The 12,791-nt window shown below is 34.2% G+C and overlaps 1 protein-coding gene across 1 annotated transcript; it reads left to right on the forward strand.

Moving 5' to 3' along the window:
• Positions 1-1,307: 1,307 nt before the first annotated feature.
• LOC132546936 (ganglioside GM2 activator-like) lies at positions 1,308-9,470 on the forward strand. The gene is made up of 5 exons (XM_060210667.1): positions 1,308-1,489; positions 2,968-3,132; positions 4,242-4,409; positions 6,456-6,593; positions 6,919-9,470. Exons 1-5 carry the CDS (start codon positions 1,343-1,345, stop codon positions 6,922-6,924), a joined length of 624 nt encoding a protein of 207 aa, XP_060066650.1. The 5' UTR covers positions 1,308-1,342; the 3' UTR covers positions 6,925-9,470.
• The last annotated feature ends 3,321 nt before the right edge of the window (positions 9,471-12,791 follow it).

Raw genomic sequence — 12,791 nt, forward strand, 5'->3', positions numbered from 1 at the left:
GGGTTTTTCTGGCTCTGGATGGTAGGGACTGGCCCAACCTCCAGATTGGCCCTTTGAGGTATAATGAACATAATCACGTGGTTGTTCATTTGTTATGTATATTTTTTTTTATTCGTTTACAGTTTCTTAACCCATTTCATCTGTATTAGTTTCATTCATGCTCGTTAATCAATGTTATGCTGGTAGGGACTGGCCCAACCGCATTCTTATATAGATTCTCCTTAGCATGAGCTGATACCTGTGAAGGTGCAGAAACTGATTCTTTGATTTGTCCTAATATCTTGTCTTTTTCCCTGATATATAGTTTAAAGCTCATCTGTAAAGATGGGTTATATACATGAATTTTAATTGTGTGAGGTCTAAAAATCGCACAATAATTAAAATCATATACATGTAGTGTATTCTGTATTGTTTTAATAATTCTGGCTATATAAAAACTGATTATTAGCAATGAAACTGTTTATTGCAATTGCCAGTTTTTGTGATTGTTTCTAGAGCAATTACCGTTCTCAATGTATAATTTATGACTCAATATGTTGTTCATGTGAGGATAGTTGAGATGCAAGGAGACATATATTCAGGGAGGGGGAAATATATAGCCCAGTGCATATATTGTAATGGTATATATATATTTATATCCATGCATTGAGTGCATACATTTAGTGAGTAGTGGTCAGGGTTGACCAGTCGCGCGCTTGCCTGTTTCATTGGTATGTAAGAAATATGGAAAGAAGTGTTGTGATTGGCTGAAAGAGTGAACGGGTGAGAGTGTGAGTATGCAAGTCACCTGTTAATACCCTCCACACCTATCCCCTGGATCATTTCTATATACGACACTCGATAGGGAATGTTCATCGTTCATAGCCACATCCCTGGTAAGTTACTTTAATTCATTTTAAAGTTTTAATTTAAAACCGTTTCCTACAATTGTACATTTATTCTATTTGGTTGAACACATTTTATTCACTGTGAAGTTCATGCCCTAATAGTTGTACATTGTAGGTCTTAATAAGTAGTATAACCAACCCTACGAATGAATTGAGGTTATTTGTTCAACCCAATGCTACATTAAGTTGGAAAAACTTATTTTCGCTTTTGTTGTAAATAAGTAAGTCTATTGTTGTAGGTAAATGGGAAGAAACCCCAGACCCAAATCATACCATTTCACCGAAGAAAATAGCAGGAAATGCCTGGACACTTTGCAGCCGGTGCCAAGATTTACTGTGTGAGAAAATTAGCCGGACACCGGTAACCTGAATAAGCTATTTCCTGTTGCGAGCGAAGGTCACATGACAAAGCTGCTGTGCTTGGTTATATCAGCCTTGTCCGTTCTACCCCGAAGATGAATGCTGTGGGCTATGTTGCGCTTTTCGTGGTTCTACCACTTGTCGTAGCAGATACATTGAGGTTCCACCCACGAGCTCGTGGCCGAAGTAGCTCAAAAATGGCGGAAGGAGAACTCGAAATGCTTGCGGAAAAATTCCTTGGTGTGAGTATTCTGAGTGAATAATTTCACGCCGTGTTCGTTTTGTACAGGAAACGTTTTAGATGTTGTCATTATTGCAATAACAACACATTATGTTTGGTGTTACTCGTGTAACATGACGTAGCAAGCTGCTGTGATCGGTTGAAGGTTTCCATCGGTTCTCTTCACCTGTGACGTTATAATTTCAGCTCGTGGCGTGATATACGTTGTAAACAAAATCCAGTATGGATATTTTTCAGTTCAGTAGCAATTCTCTTCCATGTAACTTCAAACTTCAGCTTGAAATGTTTTCAGAAAATGATACAATTTCTGTAAGTCTAATGCTCCATGGTGTACATATTTTTGTTATACACAATAATTACAAGGCAACCTAAACAAAAGCATCAAACTTTCTTACACTCACTCTGCAAAATTCACAATACTGTCGACACCCACTGATTTTGTCTAGCTTTTTCCTAAAATTTTGGGGTTTGTGTCGTATGATAAACAGAATTTTACAATTTTTTTCTGTCTTCGTTTGAGATGTATGAAACAAAAACAAAAATTTATTCATTTATACAGTTACAGTCTTTCAAACAGTTAAATTAAAAAGGGGTAGGAACTGAAATGAGTGTATATATTCTATTTTGAGTTAGAGAGTACATATGTACTTTTAAAATAAATTTTATTTATTTTACAACAATTGTGTAACAAGTTTTCCTAACTTTAATCACGGACTTATATACAAGTATATAAGTCCGTGCTTTAATCAATCACTCTTGTTGACCCCATGGAAGTACATTGGGAATATGACTGTGGGAAAACCCAAATGGTTGAGTACCTAGGTGACCCATACCTTTTCAGGTCTGTTCGGGGAATTGAACTTCAGATGGCTTGGTGAAAGGCCTCAAATACGTTATCACTGCACCACCGTACAACCCCATGCACTTCAGGGTTGCTTATCACTAGTTCAACTGACTACCGTATGTTTTCTCTCTTCTAAACTATAAAATGCCCTAGCTTCTTTGGTTATGAAAACTGACAATAAACATTCAGCTTTCTATCTCATTTCTAAATAAACAGAAATGGAATATCTAGTATTATCTTCAGATGAAGTGGCCCAAATAAATTCAATCTTTATGTTCATATATTTAACAGAATTTAGATTTTTTTTTTCAAACATCTTAGCTATACTAGTGTCGTTTTATTTTCCTGGTTATTTTACTATAAATAGTGCTAGCACTTAACAACATGATTACAGACATCCAATCTTAATTGCCGCATTGGACCTTGCACCTAACTGAAGGGTGTTAGGATTTATTCAAGGACTGTAGGGGTGATTTAAATACTCATGATCTTGATAGGTCAAAGTTAGGCCTGTCAAAACCTTTTCTTTGTCTTGCCCTATGACAGCTGTGTTCCCCTGTCAGGGTGGACCTCCTGAGGGGTGGGCAGGGAGGAGTCACCATTTACAATTAGTAACCAATGTTTGTTTTTTGCAGGGTCAAAAACCAACAAACTTGAAGGACTTTGTGTTCAAGAACTGTGGAGGAAACACTGGCAGTACCTTCAATTTGAACATTACTCCTGATCCAATACAATTCCCAGGAACTCTCAACATTGATGCTGATATCGATTTAAAGCAGGCGATTGACTCTCCTCTGGCGGTATATAATATCTTAAAATATTGCCTTATCAAGGGATACACGTTTATGAAAAGGTTTTGCACACCTGGTACTGTTGTATGTAACTAACTACTGGCACTGGTCTTAATAATGATTTGTTCTGCCATAGGTTCCTAGTATTAAGACCAGGACTGGACAGTGTATTTACATATTGTTGTCATTATCCATAGGGGCCTAGTGTGTTAACACCAGGACTGGACAGTGTATTTACATATTGTTGTCATTATCCATAGGGGCTTTGTGTGTTAACACCAGGACTGGACAGTGTATTTACATATTGTTGTCAGTGTCCATAGGGGCCTAGTGTGTTAACACCAGGACTGGACAGTGTATTTACATATTGTTGTCATTATCCATAGGGGCCTAGTTTGTTAACACCAGGACTGGACAGTGTATTTACATATTGTTGTCAGTGTCCATAGGGGCCTAGTTTGTTAACACCAGGACTGGACAGTGTATTTTCATATTGTTGTCAGTGTCCATAGTGACCTATTTTGTTAACACCAGGACTGGACAGTGTATTTATATATTATCCATAGGGACGAAGTGTGTTAACATATTTCTAAATGTTGTTTCACTACGAATCTTGGCCTCTCACATATATACAAATATACAGGTAATTTTGTCATCAAATGTACACCATTTGGCACTCTCTGAGGTACAAAAATATGCGATAGAAAGACAAACTAATTAAGGGTCCAGTGCTATTTCAAAAACTGTTGAATAGGATTTGACTTTTATAATAACAGATCAATTTTGATATGTCTGTGGTTACTATTTACCAGGTAGTTATAACTACACAAGTTTTCCATTTCAATTTCACCCCATAATATTGTCCAAACATTTTTACCAAACTGCACAAAATGAGCAATACTATAGCACAGTTGCGCACTAGATACAGTATAGTGTGTATGTGCACACAATGTGCAGGTGATGGTATACAGGATTGCTCACAAAGTTTTAGGTGTGTTATGTGTTACCACAACTGTATTGACTTTGGTAACGGTAGCTCTGATGTCCATTTTCCTCTGGTCTCTTTAGGATTATTCATTGTGTAAAATTTAATGTCCAACATTGCCTTCTACATTCAGGTGTCATTGAAAATGAAGAGGAATTTCAATGGTAATTGGATAGAAGTGCCATGCATTGCCAATATTGGGTCCTGCACCTACACCTCCTTGTGTGAGGCACTGGCACCAGTATCATGTCCACCCCAGCTTACCAAAGCTGGAATTGGCTGTCACTGTCCATTCAAAGCAGTAAGTATCTCATTATCCTTGTTCTTTCGAATGTTGAGAGATTTTTATAGCATATTTACAGTGTCTTTGTATTTATGGCCATTGATTGTTCCAGTGCGTAAACAATAATCTGCTATACTAGATGAGGTATAAATTTGATCTAAACACAATCTGGATGGAAGATAACTGGTAAATACAATGGTATTAGGACACAATAATATTAAGCTTTCACTGGTCTTAGCTTCAGGTCAACTGTTTATCCCATCTGGTAACAGCATATTATTTATATTTCTTAAATATCTACAAAAAAAATAAAAAAAAAAAAACCAAACAAAAACCAGGAGTACACAGTTTAAATTTCCCACTTCACCAAATACTGACATCAGCAAGTTCAAATCAGAGAACAGCTTTAATAAATGTAGTTCCTAGTGTCATCATGAATAGCAGTTGTCTGAAATAGTAGTCATAATTGTAAGCTCTTGCAATTTTTTATTAATTACATTTTAGTCTTTCTTTTGTTTGAAATAAAACCAGTTTATTGCACATTAATATTTCATTAAATAGTGATACAGCTCTCAGTCAGATTTCATGAAACAGTTTGTCTAAAGTTGATTGATGAAATTTTCAAAATAGAATAACAACAGAAATTATTTATAAGTGGAAGTCGATCCGGTCAGTACCTGTAAACATTGTAACAGATTCTACATTTGTAATGAGGACTGTCAAATTGATGTTTACTGAAGCAGACAAAGTTGATATACTTGGTAATACGGCAGTGATCTCATTATCATATATATATACACTAACAGTTATGTAATGGCAGTGATCATGATTTTGTGGCAATATTACATGTTTGACAATAGATTTGTTCTGTTATAATTTGATAGCTTCTTAAATTCACTTATTTTTATGAAGGTCTTAAGTCTAACAACTTCGGACATGTCAGTTCACTGTATATTGATACCAAAGTGAAAGTCACTGAAGGCCAGTTTTGTTTACCTAGGACACATCTGATTTATTTATTCCAACACCAACTGAATCACTTTAAATTGTGGTATGCAGACTCATAAACTATAAATAGGCATATTAATTGATTTAATGATATATAGGCAAATACAACGCAGAATGTAAATATTATATTTATACCTACCAGGAATACTTTTTGGCGGACATCTCACTTTGACCATTGAATGTTTATTCATATACTTGACCAGATGGGTGTTCATAGCCTGAAATACTCTCATCTGGTTTACATACAACTAAACAGAAATCTGATGGTAGAATGGATATGTATAGCTTTGAATGTGTACAGTGTTTATCCTTGTCAGTTGTTAAGGTATTTATTAATAACATGTAATTAGATAAATATTGGTAGTAGTACTAGGATAACTGCCTATGCATTAAATTAGCCTCACCTGTACAATACAACCTTGAGCTGTGTCTAATACTGAAAAAAGCCATCTTGCACCCAAACTCCAGGAAATTGAATGCATCATAATGTTTGAATCATCTCAGTTTTACACTTATGACATAGAGTCTGATAAACACTTGTCACAACAACAATGGCAGACCAACTGGACTTTCTGAAATGAAAGCGCATAAGAAACCTAACACTAAAGTAATCGATCATTGGATTGATTTAAAGCCTTGGCCAATACAGCCATCCTCGAGCCAATAGCTAATCGTAGGTGAATAGGGAAAAAGTAAGGTAAAAATACTGTAATATATGACAAGGACATGTCCAATGTGTACAATTTTATTTAGTATAGCCTTCCTGGCTCTGCTTTTTCATTTGTTTAAGACACTAAGTGTATATGTTTAGTGTATGTATGTGTTTAGCATATGATTGTGGAATGGTTAATATATTCTATTTCTACACGTATGTGAAGATTACAACATATATATATCTGTACCTTTAGGAGAGAACTAGTGTGGATGTTTTAGTCGGAGATGAATAAAAATTGTAATACTCAAAGGTTGCAATATATGTTTTATTTCCAAGTGTTGAATCTACCAGATTGCTATTTAATTGTGGTTACTAAGATAATGTATACTCATTTCTTGTAGAAAACCTACACCGTTAAAGGTATGTCCATAGATGTGGATGCCTCTGCTTTCATATCGGGAGAGTTTCAAGTCCAAGCTAATGTGACCTTTGGAACAGACTCGAAATACAACCAATGCATTGATGCACAGTTTACTGTTGTAAGTAACCAATAAGATTTTGAAATTTTCATGAAGTTTTTATTGCTAAAATTTCATTGCATCTAAAATGATTATAATTGTACATTGTAGATTATAAGATTCTTTTCTATATGGGTATGTAGGATAGGGATATTCCACCCGAGGGGTCACAAAATGTGGTAAAACCCGAGGCTTGCCGAGTCTTATAATCTGACACAGGTGGAAATGAGAGAAAACAAGTTTTGCCTCTTGGGAGTGTTTACATGAAAATGATTTATGTCTATAACTTACAATTTATGTCTAAAATTTACAACGACACTTAAGCTACCGTTTTCTCTGTTTACAGGCTTAGTTTTGTAGGAAGGAGAATGAGACATGCTGCTGAGCAACACTGTGAAGATGTCATTCACCATCACATTCATGTATCATTCTCTTCTTCACGATAGTCAGCTCAAACATCTTCAAGTTACATCAGTGTAGCAACTCTTTTACAGCATTCTGTACAACTTCAAACAGAAATTACAATACTTGGTAATTTTGTTATTTTTGCATTACCAAAATATGATGAGAATGTTTTACCAGATTGTTAAGATGAAACAGTTGTGGACATGCTGTTTTTTTATATGAAATGTGACCTTTTATTTTTCCTCCTCTATACCTTGGTCCATATTTAGGCCTCGGTCCTAATTGTGTATCTTTATTTTCTTCCTAATGAAGTCACAAACAAATCATAATAATGCCCTGAATCTTTAAATAAGGTGATAAAGTGATTTCCCAACTTGACCAAAGTAAACAAATTTTTGATATATTGAAAACCTGTATTAATGTAATATTAATTTCAGTTTTGCACGCCACAATAATTGAACTCCGCTACAATAATTGAACTCCGCTACAATAATTGAACTCCGCTACAATAATTGAACTCCGCTACAATAATTGAACTCAAAATTTTGTATGAATTGAAGAATAATGATAATGAAAGGAGTGGAAATTTACTCCTTGATACTAGTGGCTTGAACTTGTGTGTCAAAGAGATTGCTAACTTTTTCTTTATCTTTAAGTGTATTGCTGATATACATTTATGTAACACAACATGCATATTTCCTAAATATTAAACCATCAAGCATGTACTCTGTGATAACCAACTCATTTTGGAAATCCCTTATTTTTTTAATTGTTACCGTGTAATATTTGATCCACTTAAAGTATTTGATTAATGAGCAAATGAAATATACATGCGTTACTCTAATAACAGTTCTGACAATGTGATCAGTACCTTGTGATGCACTCAACCTGAGTTTTATCCTTTCAGTAGTAGAGTCAGTCTGTCAGTCATTTTTTAAGAGTAATTGAAACATAGATTAAAATCATGTGTATTCAGTTAAATGTGTGTAAACAGATTTGATGTAGACATGTCAATGATATTTATTGCATACATTAAAAGGATTGTACATTACAAGTTTATGATTAGGAGCTATAATTATTGAGGATTTCGTATATTATCTGTGATGTATGATATTTTAATATATACCTTGAAAAGTTTTAGAAATAGAATAATAGGATTTAAATCTATGACTAATTTATAGAAAAGTTGGTGTAAAAATTGTTAAAATGTACCAAAATTAACATTTTCCAGACATCACTTGGGTTGAGGTTCTTGCTATGCTATAAACTTAAGACTAGCATACATTCCATTATTTTTTTCCGTTAGACACGTGTTTTAGCTATTCATTAGAAGTAACTTTGATGTTGGCTGGACCAAATGTAGTGCCCTGTAGTTCTTGTATGAAGTGTGCTGATATCTTTGCTGTTGTGTTTAGACTTCTGTATGTTGTGTCATGCACTTGCATATGGTTACTTTGTGATTGGGCGTGTCTGTACCGGACAGTCCTAGTAAGTAAAAAGATACATCAGTGTCAATGTAATAACATTGGAACAAGTTATATCCTGAGCCTTTAGGCGAGTGATGTATCAAATTATTGAACGGTTTTATACATGTAGTTTTTATATTACATTACCACAAGTGTAGGTTCTGAAAAATATCAAATACTCTCAAATTAATTTCCGTTTAAGGCAGACTTATTTGGATGAAGACGGTACATTTTCCACTACCAAGACAGTCATGTAACGTCATCAAGATTCGACTTTGGTTTTCTGATCTGTTTTTAAAGTGCTATATTTACAATGTACAGAACAATGAAGTAACAAGTTTACACAAGACTTGTAGTCGTCTTCAATAAATACAACACTCATGTGAGCTGTAATTTAAGAATTTGGCGTGTAGGTTTGTAGCTCAAGAATTGGGCTTGTAGATTCTTTGTAATTCAAGAATTCTGCTTGTAGACTGTTCCTATGTGAAGGCATATGCATTCTCATTTGTTGACTTTTATTTTGAAGTGACTTACCAAGCGAAATTTAACTATATTTGTCTTATTTCAAATATTTGCTTCACTTTTTTTAACATAATACTATTTACATTATGATTTTTGTCAGTTATTACTCAGTTCAATTTTTGATGTCAAAGAAATATGTGTCTTAACCATATAAAGTTATATTTATGTACATGTGTATATCATCAGATCAGTGGACCATTGAACAAGATGGTTGAAAAAATGACTTCCAATTATTTGGACTGAAGCAATGCATATAATTGAAAAATAATTCTGTAATTGGACATTGAAAGTTTGTACCAATACATTATGTATTTAATTCAACAATGTAAAAATAAAGAGATCTGTTATTTTTTTGTAATATCAATGAAGTGATGATCTGGTTACTTTTGGTAAGTTTATTGTTAATACCTCAAACACATCTGTACAGCTGATGTACTGTTCTGATATTAGGAATTATCATGTGCCTTTTTATTGAATCACTCTCAATTAAAATAGTTACACATTATGTTCAAGAGTTTTCGTCCTAATTTGAAATAAGGCAACTTTATATGAATATCAAGTTTTGTACAACAAAGTCTATGTATGTCAAACCATGTTGAAATGCCATGCCTTTGTCCCATCACATGGTATATTAGATTTGTAGAAATAACATGTATCCACTACATATGAAAATCCATATACTTCGAATTCATTGGGCCTTATACATTTAAACTTAATAGTTCTGGAGAGGTGTGAGCCTGCCAGTGGTATGTAGTTAGTACCCAACGGTAACTGAAAGGTTGAGGTTTTGAGTTTTGTTCTTTCGTTATCTTGTCATGGGAAATTCATAATGTGGAGTATGGGTTCACCTTGATGAGAAAGCGTTATGTACTTCAAAAGTAGGTCACTCTGACCTGCATTTTGACCTTTTACCAAAATCAATGAAAAGATTGTCTCGGCTCTATCTCCTACACTACAGGTCAATGGAACTTAAGGAGTATGGATTGATCTTGGTGAGTGTTTTGTTTTAAAAGTCACTCTGAATGTTTTGTTTTGTTTTTTGGCATATAATTTCACATTCAGTGGAAGGTAGTAATTCACCAAATTAACTTATTAGTCCCCTGTCGATGAAAACAGAGGGGACTATAGTGTTTGTCTCTGTCCGTCCGTCTGTCTGTTGATAACTTGAGAACAGATTGATGGATTTGGATGAAACTTCATACAATGGTAGTTTATAAGGCAATATAGTGTGGGATATTGTTTGGGGTCTAAAGATCAACTACAAAGGTCACTGTTACTAAAAATAGAATCTTGTCACAATTTTGTTTTCAGACAATAATTTGGGAATGGATTGATGAATTTGGTTGAATCTTGATACACTGGAAGCTTATGAGGTAATAATACAGTTTCATAAAACAAGACACTTCTGATACAGGACAAGTTCTACATTACTTGAAAAAAATCATGTATTTATACTGGAATAAGATCATGGGGCCAACATATATAAACTTGGATCCATAGTAAAGGGTTAGCTTATTGCAAACAGTTAAGTAGCATCTGCACCCATTTGCTTTACAACAGAACATTGGTGGGCTTATTAGCAGACATTGGCTTATTTGCTAATAAATACAGTAATTTATGGCAGGGGACATGTGTTGCATGCAACACTAACTGTAAGCTTGTTTTGTTTGTGCTTGTGTACAAAATGCCTTGTGAATCTCTCAACAGATTTACTTTCAAACATGTACAACCTTTAGGGTTGAGTTTCATGATATTTCCTTCATTTATTTATAAGATACAACAGTTGAAATTAGAAATGGCAGACATCTTAAATATTGATTATACTCAAAACAGGACATCTACAAGAAGAACTTGCAGTGATTATGTTGGAGTTTCAAGGCGATCCTTAAGTTTGGTAGTTCTTAAAAAAAATCATAACTTTACCTTCAATCTTTCGAAATTCAAGATGGCTTCATATTTATACAGACAATGTTGATTGACTTTCAAGAATATGTGTTTAGCTTTGAGGTGAAATTTAGTAACAACAAAACTTCAATGTTAAGATGATCATTAGCAGCAATTGTGAAAACTGGATAAAACAGAAAATGTGGCACACACAACAAAAACATTAATTCTGTTATGATTATGACGATGGAATTTCAAGAACTGATCCTTTATAAAGTACTGGAGATGTAACAATTGCAAATCTCAAAACCCAAACTTGTAGCTGGCAGCCATCTTGATTACAGTCATTCTCAAGACGGTCACATTCAAAATGGGTTCACCCAAACAGATTATAGCAGATTATATTGGAAGGTGTTCTATGTGTGTGTTAACCTTATAAAACTTGGTTTTTATTTATTTTAATCCTCTTACTCCTGGGTCACATGGTAGAATCCTTCAATATATACTATGTAGGTTTATATATTTTGGCATGGATAATCCTTCACAGGGGAATCCATGATTCACTAATATTCATCACAGTTTATGTCTTTATAACACTGAATGACTTTAGTATCATATAACTTGCTCTTAAGGATGTACTCCTGATGTTTCGACTGAAAGGAAGGCGTAATTTAATATAAAATGGATTCCAACATACATTTCGTCATCTATATTTGTACTTGTAATTTGAAAACTGGAGATTTATATGATGTTTTACAGAAATTTCACTTGTGGACATTTTTAATGGTGTAGTTGACTGCTTGATTTGGTTTACAGTGTCAACAATTTCCATGTTTCCTGGTTGATAAGGTACTTCACTTGAGTGTAACTCAGGAAATCTCTTTCAACAAACTTGCAGGAAATATCACCACAAATCACAGCTTTTAAATTCATAAATTCCAACTTGGGTTACTACTTCTCAGAAATTTTAGCTGATTTGATCTCTGAAAAAGTGGCTATTTTGGTGAAAATTGCAAAAAATAAATCACAGACACCCCCCACTCCCCAACCCTCTTTTGTAATCTTGAAAAGTATCTCATTTTTTGGTTGTTTTACAGTTTAAAGCTCATTAAATTAAATGAAAACCTAGCATTTTCATACAATTTTTTTCTTCTCAGAATCAAAGTATATCATGTCTTACTAATTATGAATGAAAATTTGTCTTTGATAAGCCTGCCACAAAGAAGAGAATGTCGGTTATTCAGGAATAAATAATATATGCAACTGAATTATTTCATGTTGCACATATTCTGAAGAATGTGCAGGAAATAGTGCTGCAACATATTGATTTTTTGCTGCTTTCTAAAATCAAATCTTTCAAAAAATCATCATCAGTAGAAAAGTTTAATATTTGATTTTTTTAACTTCTCCGATGAGTACATCCTTAAAATAAAGTTTTGACATATATACTTGAGGGATAAAAAAACGCAGGGTATACTTTGAAGATGATTCTAGGCAAGACGTTGAGTATAACGTTCAATATTTTATATGTAAGAATGAAAATTAATCCATACAGAACAAACTGCAAAATCAACGATTTGTAACCGGTAAGTGATTTAGGAGTAATTGAAGGGAATTGAAAGAGAACTCTGTAATCTGAAATCAAAATGAAATGATTGTGGGAGCTAGTTGATACTGGTTCCCCACTCACTCTCTTCACAGCCCTGATTCTCCTAGGTATGATGAGCGAGTTTATCCTCCTCATTGGGACATCAGCCCATTCTTCCAAGAGGGCTGCTCTCAGACAGATCCTCGCTACACAAGGCCAAGCATTATCCTGCTAGAATGTGAGGTTGTTTTGCTGCAATAATGGGACAACATGGGGTTGGAGGAATTTATCTCTATACCTAGTGGCAGCTAAATTATCCATTACCACAACCAGTGGTGATTTAACTCCATGTGA

The sequence above is a fragment of the Ylistrum balloti genome, unplaced genomic scaffold (genome assembly GCF_031769215.1).
Source record: "Ylistrum balloti isolate Yb309-2 unplaced genomic scaffold, AGI_CSIRO_Ybal_v1 Utg369612, whole genome shotgun sequence".
Taxonomy (NCBI): Eukaryota; Metazoa; Mollusca; class Bivalvia; order Pectinida; family Pectinidae; genus Ylistrum; species Ylistrum balloti.